Source organism: Phoxinus phoxinus (genome assembly GCF_949152265.1).
Source record: "Phoxinus phoxinus genome assembly, chromosome: 13".
Taxonomy (NCBI): Eukaryota; Metazoa; Chordata; class Actinopteri; order Cypriniformes; family Leuciscidae; genus Phoxinus; species Phoxinus phoxinus.
The window spans coordinates 2,885,092-2,901,298 of record NC_136888.1 but is presented as its reverse complement, the minus strand read 5'-3'; the positions used below and the strand labels follow the sequence as shown (position 1 = coordinate 2,901,298).

The following is a 16,207-nucleotide window of genomic DNA, read 5'->3' as shown; positions in this document are numbered from 1 at the left end:
TGCACAGGGCAAGCTTTTCTAGGTCAGCTGGCTTTTAGCTCTGCCTGAATCCTCACTGAATTTAGCTAGCGTTGTGGCAACACATGATTTAATAAAATCAGGTCCACTTTGCACTTATGCTGATGAAGAGCAGTCAACAGGACGGCAGGAAGAGAACATCTGACATCTAACGTGCACAAAGCCAAATGCCTTATTCAGAAAGGCATGAATAATAGCTATATAATAATAATAATAATAATAATAAATGTAGTGAATAATAAAACAAAACAAATGTAAGACTGATCATTCAGTAAGATTACAGGGATATTTGAACAGAAAATGTGTAGACGTTCGTAAGATTATTTCACAAATGCAACTGAATATGCATGTGTGCACAAGTTTTATTTCATGCCGACTTTAAGTCGTTACATTTACGTGAGGAGCAGAATGACTTAAGAATGTGAGTCTTGTTTTCTGCTTAAGTTTTGATTAAGAAAAATAAACTTAAAAGGGAAAACAAGGTTATTTCTCTGACCCTATTGACATGTTTTTTTGTGTGCTTTTTTAAAAGCAAAACTCACCTTATTTTGATAAGATATCTTGGGCCCTATTGTAACGCTCTGAAACGCAAGTATCAAACGCGAAACGCAAGTAACTCTGTGGGCGGATCCCGGCGCTGTTGCTATTATACCAGCGGGATAAACGACTCTTGCGCCGACGCAAATCTAAAATGTGTTGGTCTGAAGTCGCTTCATTACTCATAGGTGTGGTTTGGGCGTAACGTGAAATAAACCAATCAGAGCGTCCTCTCACATTCCCTTTAAGAGCCAGCGCGCTTGTTCCACGGCGGATTGCTATTATAACGGCGGATTTGCCGGCGCACACCAGAAGCGATTCACAGCCGTGGAGACTGACGCTCTCGTCAGGGCCGTAAAACACAGAGAAGTGACATTGGGGATGATGGAGAAACACACACAAATCAGCTTCGGTTAAACAGGCGTATAATTTGGGTAAATGTGTTGCTAGATTTATGCCTATTTTTTCACATCTTCACGGACACAACAATGATTTCCCTCGTGTGTTAATATTTTTCCTTTTAATAATGTATGATTTGCAAAAATGAAAACTGCTGCGTCCGTTTAGATTAGAGAATCAAAGTGTGTGTGTGTTGTTCACACGCTACATTATGGCCAAGCATGCGCCCTTAAAATAGCATATGACTAACGCGCGGCGTCGCTGTCTTTAGACTGGGCTTTTCCTGGTCAGTGGCGGAGTTGTTTTCTGAAACTGCAGAATATCACCAGGGGAGTTTTGCGCCGGAACACACTCCTCTTTTCGCTGAACCTCAAATCCTGAACCAGGATTTGATCTGCTGTAAATTGTAACAACAACAGGAAGCATGTGTTATAATACATTAGGGGTGTGCAAAAAAATCGATTCACGTTTGAATCGCGATTCAAGCTTTGCCGATTCAGAATCGATTCATAGAATTCCAAAAATCGATTCATATATATATATATTTTTGCCGTGTTAATATTGTCCTGAAATGAGTTTAGCTCAGCATTCCTATAGATGGCGCTGCGTCGAATTCACACTGACGCCTGCACACGCTTGTCATAACAAAAGAAGAATTGCAGCAAACGTCATTCGGCGCAAACCTCACAGAAAGAATTATTCAACCTGCTCCATCCTCACTGAAGGCGATAATTTGGGCGCATTTCGGCTTTTATAACCTCGAGGGAAAGACGGAACTTGATAGGACTCATGCTGCTTTGCAAAGCAAAAGTTAAGTATTTTGGAAACACCACAAACGTGAGAAATCCCATGGTACGCCATCACCCAGAGATTAAGATTAAAAAGACCGCAGTGCGTGACCGGATGAGTGAGTGAGTGACGGACACAGGCTGCTCCACACACAGCAACAGAGAGCGCTCGGCTGAGCGAAAAAACACTTAACTCCATCACTATTTTTGTTGAACAGATTTTTGTACCTTAACTGGGTTCCTGAGGCAGTTTATAACTTTCGGGAAGCGGAGATTGATCGGGAGATTATTGACGTCTGCAGTCGGGGGCTCTCATGTTCGCTCTGTTTACGTCAGCTGTTTAGCGCGGTAATTTAGACAATAGGCTGTTTGTTTACAGAGTAACGTTAACTTTCGGTTAAAAAGGTTTAAAATGCTTGTGTAGTTGTGTCGAATTGTATGCACGTGTGGGAGTTATATGGTACGTTTAAGTTACTCTGTCTTTTGCAGACAGCAAGATGTAGGCTGTAGGCTTCATAATGTTCACAATGGTATTTTATTAGTTGTTGGTTTAACCATGGATGAGGTAATGGCTGTTATGTTATTTTCTTTTCAATGACATTCCTTGTTTCATTGCTGGATTTATGGAAAAACATCAACCAATATTGCATATCCATAATTATTATAATGGATATAATTAAAGAATACTTACACTATAACGTAAATTAGAAGTGTAACGCAATTTTTTATTTTTTTTACGCCTATTTTGAATTTTACTCGAATACAAATACAAATACTTTTCCCCCCTCAACAAATACAGATACAAATATCGGCTGCTTTGCACACCCCTAGTCTACTACAATCAATCACATAGGAAAAATTAAACTACATTTACATACTGTGAATCGTTTTTTTGAATCGAGAATCGTTTTGAATCGAAAATCGATTTTGAATCGAATCTTGAGCCTAAAAATCGGAATCGAATCGAATCGTGACATTTTCTGAATCGTGCACCCCTATAATACATAATGTACATTAGATTATTGTTTATATTATCAGGGTGTCCGCGGGGTCTTAAAAAGTATTAAAAGTTGATACATCCTTTTTGGGAAAATTAAGGCCCTTAAAAGGTATTAAAAAGTCTTAATCATGATTTTATGAGGTATTAAATTTTGTTCAAGCTTTGTCCAAAGAGTTTGACTCCAAAAAGTATGCATGAATATATTAATTTTCCTCCCCATTACTAATAAAAAACAACGGCGTAGTCGGTCAGTGAGATCAGATCGCCGCATACAGGTGATGTCACGTATTTTGCGAAACGCGCGGTTAGGTGATTTTAAATAAAAAAACTAAAACTATTAGGTGATGTGTCATCGCCCTCTACATGGCAAAAACGACAACTGTTTATTAAGTTAAAGGTTTGTTGCTGATTAGAACTTGAAGTGGCGATGAGGTCTTAAAATATTTTGAGAAGGTCTTCAAAAAGTCTTAAAAAGGTATTGAAATTAACTTCAGGGTTCCTGCATATACCCTGATTATGTATTTTAACAGTGTTGTTCTATGTAACCATATGATTATTGATTACTTGCTTTTTAATACTTTATTTGAACTACATTTTGCCTTGTTGTTATTATATATGCATTTTAAGGCTTTTGTAATTAAAGGCTTAAGTCTATTTTTATTACCACCCAAATAATAAACATTCAGATTACTCGATTATAAGGTTGCAACTAACGATTATTCTGATAATCGATTTATCTGTCAATTATTTATTTGATTCTTCGATTAATCAGATGAAAAATGATAAAAAAATATTGTACACTAAACTTTTTTTATTACTTTTTTTTAATTGTAATACATTTTTTAAACTGTTATTCCACATCCTGCCCAATGCTGTCCTCCAAACAATGGATATGTAATATAAAGCCTATAAAAACAAATGATAAGCTATACTGTACATTATAAGCCAAAAAAATGATAATAATTAAAAATGATAATAAACAAAACCAAAAGCACAAAATGTTAACTCGTTCGAGGTCTGAGGAACGCACTCATTCACTCAGTATAGCCTACATTAATGGGCTATTCCAACAAGAGACAGCCCCTAGTTTAGATATTTGTACTGGAAAAAAGACAGAAATGCAATGTAAGAAACTCATTATTGTTGTTTTCCCCACAGCTGAGTAATCTGAACCTGTCGAGCGGGATCTTCAGCAGAGGGGGTCTGACATTGGCCCCTGGGGCCCGAGCCGGACCCGTGAGAGCAGTGCACACAGACGCGGCCCCTGGGAACTCTGGGTAAGTGTTCATGCATTTCTGCTGTGTTGCTCACATGATCTCAGTGATTCAGATTCAGTCTGATGACTTGCTTTGTGATGACTTGTTACTCATCATGGTGGTCTGCGGACTCTGCGCTATACTAGACTCATTGTGCTAGTGTTGTCTTCATAGTAATTCTGTTCTCAAGTATATGTTCATTTCTTGCTATTGCAGTTTTGTAATGTTATTGGTATTCTTTTGGCTGGTATGTCATAACTCTTTTAATAGTCACATTTATTTATATAGTGCTTTACACAGTACATTTATTCTGTTTCAAAGCAGCTTCACATCAACAAACAGGAAAATACCATAATGTTAATGTTGTACAATTAGCAGGGAGCTTGATTGACAGGTGATCTGACCAATCATACTTCGCCATCCGCCATTTTGTCCGACAAAGCAGTCAGGAGAGTTAGTAGATTAACATGGGAGGATTTGAGCTTGAGAAGCGGAGTGTACTGACGTCTTTCCGCAGTTAAAACAACATTCCTTCTGATGTTCATTCATGTTTATTTGATGCTATAAATGAACTAGAAGGAAGAGATGATCGGTTCACGTGCAGCTTTAACTGAGGCAGCGATCTGTCACACACATTAAAGAGCCACAAAACACTATTTATTGTTTACATTTATTTTTAAAAATGACCAAATTTGAAAGGTGAGACTTTGTTTTAATATGTTTAATATCAAAAGTAACCGAAAAATAACCTGGTCTGTGTCTGTCTGTCAGTGTGTTGTCAGTCTCCTCTCTGCTCCGCGATGTGTTTTTCACTGCGTGAGAACATGGTGTGTGTGTGAGAGCGGCGTAGCTTGTCGGACATAGCAACAGTAACTAAGGGGGGCGGACTTTGCAAACGATAGTGGTGATAATGAAGATAATGGTGTCATTATTCAGCTCAATGCAGTTCAATGTTGATTCAGTTCATCAATTATGAAACGAGTTCTTCTGTAAAGCAGCTCTACACAAGACAATAGTGTCAGTAATACTATAATACTACACTAGGTGAGTGACAGATAACAGCACTTCTGTCATGACAACTCTGAGAGTGTTTTCATGGTAGTAATGGGTATGACAATGTTGATCTGTCTGGTCTTGGCGGAATAGATCTGCTTCACTGCTGCTATAGAGCAAGTACGGGTCTTGCTATTGCCAATACATACATGACACGCTGCTGTGAGCAATATAGTGTAGATGAATTACCGTAGCAGATCTGTACAGGTGGAGCTGGGGAAGGAGGAGGGTTTCTGAAAGCACCAATCAGCCCTATAGAGAATGATGTGATTGCAAGCAGATTGAGTTAAGGAGCGATCAGCCTGCGCCATCTAGAGTTTCATGCCTGAACTTTGACACACTAGTGCCCTCACTTCATCCATGCATCTGTTCAGATATTCACAATCTTTTGAAACTGGAGCATTTTGTTAAATAATCACATCAGGGGTGGACGATATACCGGTGGACACAACATTTGACAGTGGTAGAGATTATGGATTATCATCTCTATTGCGGTTATACCCTGCATTGACATACAAATTTATCCTTTGCATGTGTTTTTAAGACTTGCCAGTTTAAGCTTTCAAGTGATTTTAAAATGCTAAAGCACAAAGAGGAGAGAAGCCAATTCAGTTTTCTGCATTCGCTTTTTTCACAGATGATTTTTAGATGTTGTTTAAATGGTCAAATACTACACAAAATATGTGAAAATCACCATCTTGGCAAGTATTCAATTAAACACTGTTGATTATGCCTTAAAGTTAAAATCCAGTTTTTAATGTTGTTTATGTGTCTATATGGTGTTTTTAATCTGCTTTAACACACACCATGTGTAAGTTCATAAGTCGACAGCATTGCTGAGTATTTTCTGCTTAAAACTGCAGTGAACCAAAGACAGTCTCAAAAACACGGTTAGAAATCGCTGGTGTTTCTGACGTCACACACTACCTTGTAACCAATCAGATCAACGTGTGATCGTCAACCGGTGGATCTCTGAGTGAGTGAGTGAGTGAGTGGAGGCGGGGCTCATTTGCATATTTATGGAACCGCGCATACTAAATGAGGCAAGAGTGTCGAGTTACATTCAAGATATTTTAAGACATGAAGAATTTTTTTCAAGGAAAAACGTTTAAAAAATGTAATTTTAGTGATCAAAGATGAGTTTTAAGGGACACAATTATTGACTACAGGAGGACGTGAGATAAAATCTAAGTGAACGTGAGATATAATCGGATGCATCTGTGTCATGTGCGTCAGGCCTTAAAGTGACAGCAGCCTAATACATCTGCTGCAATCTGTGTTGTTAATGTTAATCAAACACCAAAAGACATAGAAAATCACTCACTGCTCTTGACTGAGTTACTTCAGTATCTTTAATAAGAATCAGTGTATATTTAATTCCTACAGTGAAGATGCCAGCAGCTCTCACCTGAAGCCCAGCAGGGCTGAGTCTGGTCAGTACCTGGATGGGAGACTCCTGAGAAAACCAGGTTGCTGCTGGAAGAGGTGTTAGTGAGGCCAGCAGGGGGCGCTCACCCTGTGGTCTGTGTGGGTCCTAACGCCCCAGTGTAGTGACGGGGACACTATACTATCAAAGAGCCCCGTCTTTCGGATGAGACGTTAAACCGAGGTCCTGACTCTCTGTGGTCATTAAAAATCCCAGGATGTCCTTCGAAAAAAGTACGGTAGGTGTTTAACCCCGGCATCCTGAACCTACTTGCCCATTGGCCTCTGTCCATCATCATCATGGCCTCCAATAAGCCATTTATTTCATATATATATGAATAAGTGAATTTCGATGTTAAAGATGAACTCAGTAAAGCATTAAAAAAGAGAAATTCTAAAAATTTCAAGGGAATTAAACAAAGAATGAGTATTTTTTATGTTATGAGATGAAAATAAAAAGATGACAAAAGAGATAACTCCAGCGTAAAGTGGACTACTAAAAACATCCATCCACACCAATAGGTGTCAGTATAAACTCTACTCTGGCCAGGCGAATATAAACAAACAGAGGGTATCTTTACCTGTTCATTCAGCTTCTACAATATCATCCGTGTGAGACAGAAGCAGTGCAGTCCTTCATCTTCCTCAGTATCAGGCACTGGGGTTTTCCCCAATGATGCAGAAGAACTGCAGTCTACAGTGCTTTTCTAAAGGGTGAATTAGCATTCTGTGAACTTCTTCAGTGTGATCATCTTTAGACAATTTAATAGGTGCTTTAGTCGACATTGGCCAAACCGTTTACAGTCCTTAAAACTTACAAGCCAGTTTAATGGCCTCTGAAGAATCTTTTAAGAGAGCTGAGAGTCTAAAATTGGGTGTAAACGTCATTTTTATAGAAGCATTTCCTCCGTGATCTATGACCATATAGTGTGCTTTCTAGAAATGGTGTTCCTGAAGTCAGTGTTTTCCTGGCCCTCTGTGTGCAGATACATGTTAAGCTTGGCAGAGAGTTGGATTCTGCGGTAGACCAAGTCATAGGGGGTGAGAGACCGAAGACTGTTCAAGTTCAAGTGTCATGTTATCAGAGCTCCTGACCTGCACTATCACAGCAGGATGGACGTCATGAGCGTGAAGCGGTGCAAGGGTTAAACACACGCCGTTTCGCCTGTATTTTTACAGTGATATGCGAGTGACAATGTCTCAGACACTTTGGCCCTGATCTCCCTCCACTGTTTTTCCAGTCCAACCCTTCCTTATGTATGGAACTGTCAGGGAATTCCTGGAATGTCTGGCTTTTTCCCTTTTTAAATTGTTTTTATTTCCACCAAAGAAAGGCCAGCCGTTATATAGAATCTGTAACGCTGATGGCCGTGTGGTTTTATGGTGATATCTAAAGCAGACGGTCACTCTTTCTGATGCCTGCGTTTGGTTTATCGCTGCTTTGCTTCAGTATGTCAGGGCTCATATTTAAGAGCGCAGCTCATCGCTAATATTAGGACTTTTTCCATTACATTGACTGTAAAGCGGTGGAGGGTGGAAAAGACGTTAAACAAGGATTCAACTGTGCTGCTGCAGTCCTTTCCACTGAGATTAATTGCCAGTTAAATATAATAGTGTTGGGGATGAACGGTTAGAAAATGCTGTTTCTTTTCCCAGAAGATTCTGCCCATCTGCTTTTGTTTGCAGCGGAAGATTTCATTCCTGGTCAAAACGTGGCATGCCATTTGTTAGGCATCTGGCTGGAACTTTCCGCTGGCTACTGTGTGCTACGCGCCAAACTACAGGGAAGCCGAAGCTAATTCTCCTGCCGTTATCCTTCACCTTGTACTTTACTGCTAAACAATTATTTACTTACTGAGTATTTGTTGTCTTGCAAATATCCAAACATTCTGACATCAAGATACATTTACATGAGAGGCAATATGTCATGATATTAAATCTTGTTTTCTGACAAATGTATCAAAATTAAGTGAGTTTAAGCATAAAACAAGATAAAATATGTCAATGGAAGTAGAAAAATAAACTTATTTCAAAGGAAAACAAAGTTTATTTTTCTGACCCCATTGGCAGTTGAGTTAGTTTAGTCAAAGAGTTTAATATCTTGCCAAGTCATTTCTCAAGTAAATGTATCTTGATTTAAAGTCCCCCTGTAGTCAATAATTGTATTCGTTAAAACTCATCTTTGATCATTAAACTGATATATTTAAACTGACATATTTTCTACATGCCTTAAAATATCTTGAATGTAACTCGACACCCTTGTCTCATTTAGTATGCGCGGTTCTATGAATATGCAAATGAGCCCCGCCTCCACTCACTCACTCAGAGATCCACTGGTTGACGATCACACGTTGATCTGATTGGTTACAAGGTAGTGTGTGACGTCAGAAACACCAGCGAATTCAAACCGTGTTTTTGAGACTGTCTTTGGTTCACTGCAGTTTTAAGCAGAAAATACTCAGCAATGCTGTCCACTTATGAACTTACACATGATTTGTCTTAAAGGGGTCATGACATGAGAAACCAAATGTGCCTTGATCTTTTGGTATATAAGAGGTCTTTGTACCATTAAAACGTCCTGCAAGTTTCATAGCTTAAGACGTCCTCCCCATTATAAACGAATCATTTATTTAATCAAGCTCTAAATACAGCTCGTTCTGGATCCATGGTAAGAAGTGACGTCACGGTACGAAGTGACGTACCAGCGTTTGCATATGACCGCCTCCGGCAAAAGACAACTACGCTTAAAGCGCAAGACAACTACGCTCATTTCGTATCGTTATCGCGCCCGCGCGCCTCACAAGTGTTCAGTCGGCGGACAGCGAGTGGGTCTGTGTACAGGGAAATTACGATGCCACGCAGATGTGCTGTTCCTGCTGTGGATAAACAACATCTTTGAATACGCTGCGAAAGATCCAGACGTCAGGGAAAAATGGATGCACTTTATTTTTTGCGGACGTCTCAGTCACGGCAGTGTTAGTTTAAGCGTTTGTTCTGTACATTTTAAGGATGACTGTTTTGAGAACAAATCCCAAAATGATGCTGGCTTTGCCAGAAAACTGTTGCTCAAAGATAAGTCCGTGCCGACTATTCTGGGCTCAACATCGACGACGCAAACTGTAAGTAATGTATTTAAAACTTTAAACTACTTTTTAAATACGCCGAATCCGCACAGGTTCTGGCTGGGGGCGTTAATAATTGATGCATAGGCACTGACGTTAGCCAATCATAACAGTGGGCGTTAACACTGAACTCTTAAAGGGGAAACACCCCCAAAACAGACTGTGTGAATCAGAGGATGAGAAACCGGGTGGGGAAAGGTCATAAATCACTACATTTTAAAAGTTTTTTGTAAAAAAAACTATAGTAATACTATAATTGCACCTAAGGGAACATAATAATAAAATAAAAAAACCCATGTCATGACCCCTTTAAAGCTGATTAAAAACGCCACAGACACATAAACAACATTAAAAGCTGGATTTTCACCACAGGGACTTTAAGAATGTTTAGATATTTGTGCTGGAAAACAAGCAAAACTACTGAGGAACATTACATTTTTTGCAGTGTTGGCCTGCAAAATTGTGGCGAATCTAAAACGGACATTCATTTAATAATGCATCATCATATCTGGTGATATACTGCTCAGCGCTGTCTTTAATGTTCGGGGGCTTTTTTGAGCACCTCCTCCACATCCAAGATTTTGGGGCCAGTGGTCTGTGCCAAACATGCTGAAGCCGTTAAGTGCACTGTTGTCAAAGCCAAGGGGGTTCAAGCGTAATGTCTTTCAAAGAGAAGCAGGAGCTTTGAAGTTGTGTGTTATCCAGGAACTGCCAGGTATGCTGGATCAGCACTTCCAAACCGTTGTCCGTCCCACAGCTCCTCCCTTCACGGCACTGCAACGTTTAGTCTAATGTTAATGAAGAATGGCCGTTTGCTAACCGAATCCAGCAGCTGAGCGAGCGGTTGGCTTATTATTTTTCACAGTAGGTATGTGGCAGCGTTGTCGTAAGCCTGAAATATTTGGGTAATTTTAGTTCCACTTGGACGGCTGCTTCAGCTGCCTCTTTTCTTGGCGTCGGTAGACATTCATTTCCAGTAAGTTATTGGTACCACTTGCACATGATGATGATAATAATCGACGTGGTTTAGCATGGTAATGGAATGTCATAATTATTGAATATTAAGGTTTTGGATTGTGTCACAGGCTGGAAGAATGTCCCACTGAGCAGCTTTACCTTGGCTCCTCGTGCCGACCATAGCATTTCAGGATTACTCCTGCTCACAGCCTTCAACTTTTGCACACAGTCGTGTGTATCGACAGCTGCGCAGGTTTATTACGATCAGATCACTCAATTCAGTGTCAGTGTGTTAGTGCCTTTATCACATCTGTGTGGAGGAGTGGGGCAACCGGTCACAAAACTCACGGTTCGGATCATTTACGATTTTTGAGCCACGGATCGGATCAGCAAAAAAAATTAAATGTATATATATATATGAGGGGATGTAACTTTGCTTTTAATATATTACTTAAAGCTCACTTGAAGTTCTTCGATACCACATCAAAAAGTTCAAACATTATTAAAAACAAGTGAACAGTCAGTAATAAAATAAGAACAATACAGAAATGAACAATTAAGCCTAAATTTAAAATAACAATATCTGTTCACTGTATTTACGGTAGTTTTTTTTTATTAAAGGTGCATAGTGCAAGATTCTGAGTTTTTGCAGAACTATGCCACCTCTGGCGGCAAGCGAAACTGCAGCCAGAGATGTGCACGCACTAGACAAAAGTTTTCTTTTTTTTATCTTACGTGGAGTTTGCGTTGGTGTTTGAAATGAACTACAAGCAGGTCTCTTACAATCCATCTTCTACGGAGAATGCCGGCGAATACACAAACCTGCCAGACATAGCTATGTGAGCGTGCCGTGAACGCGCATGACGTCACGCCCAGTCTCAAACTCCGGCCCGAATCCCTCTTATTTATTTTACTTTACAGGATTATAGAGACAATCTCAGTGATCAGAGAAGGGCTCATTCAGCCCATCAGGCAATTGTTTAAGCATGTATGGGTTAGAAAAGAGGTATTTTTAACATGAAAAGTTGCTTAATGCACCTTTAACAATAATTAATGACAGAAACAACAGCAGGAATATTAGGCTGCTGTCACTTTAAGACCGAAATCATGGACAGAATAAACTGAGAAACATCTGGTTTCTTTCTCAACTGTTCACTTATGACATAACCGAGAGAATGCTTGCCGAGGCGGCCATTTAGACGGGTATTGTGACTGATTTTGTGTTTATGTGTCCGTTCAGGGCAAGGAAACGCTAAAGAGGAATCGATTTGTTGTTCGAGCGCTGTCTGAAGTAGGCATGGGCATTTTTCAAAAATATTGCATTCGAATATTCGGTCTCATAAAAATCGAATATTCGAATATTAGTTTATTTAAGTGACGATTAATGGAAAATACATTCTTTTTTAAGATAATAAAAAAAAAAAAACATTCCACCATTTCTGAACAAGTGTACGATTAGGCAATATACACAACAAGCTTACAATATATGTTAAAGTTTTCTTTTAGTTGAAAGCATTAAACAGTAGGCCTATGTGTAAACAAAAAATATAAAGAACAAAAGGATTTAAGCTCAAGCAGCGTGAACGGAAAAAAACGGCTAATAAAGCGGAGTAGCAGACTGCGCCAGTTATCATACAGAACGTACACATACACTCGAGTCAGCATATGATTATCATGTTTATATTGTTTCACGTTTATGTTGAGAGACAATAATATCCACATGCAGGGGCGCCGCCAGCAGTTCATGCTCGAGTGAGAACGCGCTGCGCTGACACGTTTCAGAGACACACAGATAACAGTGTTTAAGTTTCTAACAGCTTTGCGTTTTCTGTTCTTAAACCTCTCACTCAACGAAACTTAAGGGAAGTATATGTCTCAAAATCAGTTTGCTATTAGATGAGTTATCATCTCGGCTCACTCGCGCTACACTGCGCTAACCTGCAGTCGTGATGCAGTGACGGACAGCTGTGTTTCCTCAGTCACTGCTGTTGTGTTGATGATATTATTACTCAGATTAATTCATTCATTTGATCAAACGTAACGTTAATTCCATTGTGCAAGATCATTTAGTAACATCATTTTGGAACAAAATTGGAATAGTATTTTATTTTTCGATATAATAATTACACCCCTAGTCTCTCTCTCTCTCTCTCTCTCTCTCTCTCTCTCTCTCTCTCTCTCTCTCTCTCTCTCTCTCTCTCTCTCTCTCTCTCTCTCTCTCTCTCTCTCTCTCTCTCTCTCTCTCTCTCTCTCTCTCTCTCTCTCTCTCTCTCTCTCTCTCTCTCTCTGCACAGATAACGTGTGAGTCCCGATTTTCGCCTCTTCTTCCGCGTTTAATATTATTTGAATGTGTAAATTGGCAACAAAAAACACGTCCAAATGATAAACTTTCACTCTATGATGGTTAAGTTTAGCAGTTAATCCTCGGCCGTACGGATCACGATCAACTGCGATCCGTTACAGCCCTAGTGTGGAGGAGTGACGATACAGTGGTTTCTTTGAAATTAGTACTTTTCTTACAAAGAAAATAGTTCTTATAAAATAATGAAAAGGTCCAGACTGTCCTCATCTCAGTGTCACGGCACACGTGCACATCACTTGAGTGATGGCAATAATAATGACATATATATGTAGGCCAAAACCCATAAATGAGTTGCAGATAAAAACTCATCTACTCACTAGTCGCTTTCACAGCCTCGTTGTGTTTATAACCGCAAATTATTCTAACCCAAACTTTCATGGAAATTGTTTATAGATAAAGACTGAAAGAGTTGTTGAAGCTTTATGATGGTGATGTTGAAGTCATGTGACCGTGGTCTAGTTCGTTTATGTAACCAATCAGATCAACGTGTGATCATCCACCAGTGGATCTCCGAGTTGAGTGAGTGAGTGGAGGCGGGGCTCATTTGCATATTCATAGAACCGTATATACTAAATGAGGCAAGGGTGTCGAGTTACATCCAATATATTTTAAGGCATGAAGACTTTTTTTCAAGGAAAAAACTTTTAAATAAGTAATTTTGGTGATCAAAGATGAGTTTTAAGGGATACATCTATTGACTGCAAAAATATTGTATTTTGTGTTGTGTTCATTTCTGAAGATTATCATGATGAACAGAACGTTTAACAATCAGAAATGTTTGTTGGTAACAGAGCTTAGTTACTGCAACAATCCAAAAGCCAATGGGAAAATCCTATTGGGCTTTTAGTCAAGGGAACTTACAGGTAGGCCTAGCACTGTTATCTTCTGTGCAATTCATCACACGCTTCCATTAGTCTTCCTGTGTCCTCCTCCTGACCACTCGCCCCTACCGTGAGCCTGGACCTGAGAAATGAGGATCCCGAGACGTCTCCTCCTCAGTCACTCCCTGCTCATTCAGCATTTCTCCATCTCCTCCCTCTCAGTAGCAGGAACATACAAATATTTTTCAATTTTAAGGGGGCCTGAATTGAGAAGTCTTGAGAAGCGGCCATTGTACAGTAAAAACATGGTATAAGTTTCAGAACTCAAAACTTCTTGTTAGTCCAAAAACAGCTTTTATTAAAAGCAAGTTGCCAAAATGACTCGTTTTGCTCTATTTTCCTTTTTATTACGTGATAGAGAGGAATACATCAGCACAAGACAGACAGCATAAGACTTCGTCATAATGACCTTATTAGTCCCGCCCACTCACTTCTTATATGGACAGACAGAAGAACTACAACTGGACTGATATAACATTACCTTCCAAAGCAGCCTAATGGTAGAAAACTGGCTGTTTATTTTTACATATGTGATTGTCTCACACGAGCATTATTTTGTTTGGTTCATTTCACTGTGGATTCTTTGGGAAATCATTCGCAATTTGACACAGGCTTTGTAAACTTGCTAACACATTATTTAAAGTCCCCCTGTAGTCAATAATTGTATCCCTTAAAACTCATCTTTGATCACCAAAATTACATATTTAAAAGTTTTTTCCTTGGAAAAATATTTCTTTATGCCTTAAAATATCTTGGATGTAACTCGACACCCTTGCCTCATTTAGTATACGCGGTTCTATGAATATGCAAATGAGCCCCGCCTCCACTCACTCACTCACTCACTCAGAGATCCACTGGTTGACGATCACATGTTGATCTGATTGGTTACAAGGTAGTTTGTGACGTCAGTTGCGACGTTCGTCTGTTATAGGACAACTTAGTTTGAATAAACGAGCAGACACTGATTAGCTACTTGCTCTAAAAACTCGCAAGACTAAATCATGCCAGTTTAGGAGTAATGTACTGTAAATGACTGTGTATAGGTGAGAAGACAATTGGATTGCTGATGATTGTTACCGTATCCGTTAAAAAGTGGCAATGTCGTCCGTAATTGTGGGTGTCTGACGTGTTTTTGACCTTATGGTAGTAAAATAGCAGCATGGTCTAGCAGCCAAACCGGCTCTAACCAGTGTAAATCAGTCTGGACCAGCTTGATAACAGATGCTAGTGCTGGTCTTTCAGTACGGCTAACAGCCTTTTATGCTGCATGCAGACATTATTGGACGACCCCTTGAGTATTACTATAGTAGGGGTGTGCAAGACTAGTTGGCTAGTCGACTAAATTATTCTGCTTCTGTAGTCACGATGACATATAGCGCTGCTGTGCTTCAGGTGACCCGAGTTCGAATCCCGGCTCATGGACCTTTCTCGATCCCATTTCCCCTCTCTCTCCCACCTCACTTCCTGTCCACTCCACTATCCTATCATAACAAAGGCAAAAATCACCAAAAATAAATCTTCAAAAAGAATTATTTATATATATTTAAACTGTATATCTGGAGCGTAAAGAAAAATAAGCCAAGAAAAATGTCCAATCAAAAGACAAGCAAGGTATTTTGACAAAACAGAAAAGTTTTGTGTAGGCTATGTCAAAACTATATGAATTTTTGAATGAATGGAATACCCTTAAATGTATACAGTAGTTGCCAGTACACATCAAGCTTTTATTGCACAGCTATTTATATGCACAGTTGCTTTTCATACAAGATAAAAGATTGCATGTCTTCAAACCTAGACATGCAATCTAACTTAAATTTGAGGAATTCTCTATTTTAACAAATGTTGATTAAGTGAAAGATTAAATTTATTGTACAATGATCATAATGCAAGTCGAGCACATTGTGTGTGTGTGTGAGCTGTTTTTCAGTGGCGTTCAGATTGGGCTTTTCTGTTTGACAGTAGTTTTCTGTGCTGAGATCAGATCAGGTGATTCAGACTGACCTCTGGTTAAACAGGAGTAGCAGAATTGCTATTTTACTGCTGAAACAAAGCTTTTTTATGCACACATGTTGAATTTAAGAGGTGGAGAGACTAAAAATAGCTGTAAGGGATACAGTGCTGCCCTCATTTTAATAAAAGCTTTTTATTCAGCTTAATTGGACCCAGATGGCTCGGGGTTCACAGGACTTTCCTCTGTTTGGCGAGTGAGAAATTCCACCGCGGGATAACAGTGTTGTGTTAATGAGTGAACGCGGACGCCAGGGGCACGGCACACACACACTGCAGGCATGCGTCACACACACATCTCACTGCGTTTAATGCACTGTTCCCTGAAATGATGCATTGTTGTATGGCGCTGAGAGCATTCTGAGAGCGGACCTTTCTCACGTATGGGGTTCATTAATGCTG

The 16,207-nt window shown here is 39.5% G+C and overlaps 1 protein-coding gene across 3 annotated transcripts in view; it reads left to right on the top strand.

The window, feature by feature from the left end:
* ttll5 (tubulin tyrosine ligase-like family, member 5) overlaps window positions 1-16,207 on the top strand; it is a 169,311-nt gene that overhangs the window by 95,107 nt on the left and 57,997 nt on the right. For all 3 annotated transcript variants that reach the window (XR_013800000.1, XM_079633051.1, XM_079633052.1), the window contains one exon: window positions 3,901-4,019. Coding sequence is in view for 2 of the 3 variants with exons in the window: in XM_079633051.1 (XP_079489177.1) it covers window positions 3,901-4,019 (119 nt within the window). In the remaining variant the exon portion in view is untranslated. The remainder of the gene's footprint in view (window positions 1-3,900; window positions 4,020-16,207) is intronic.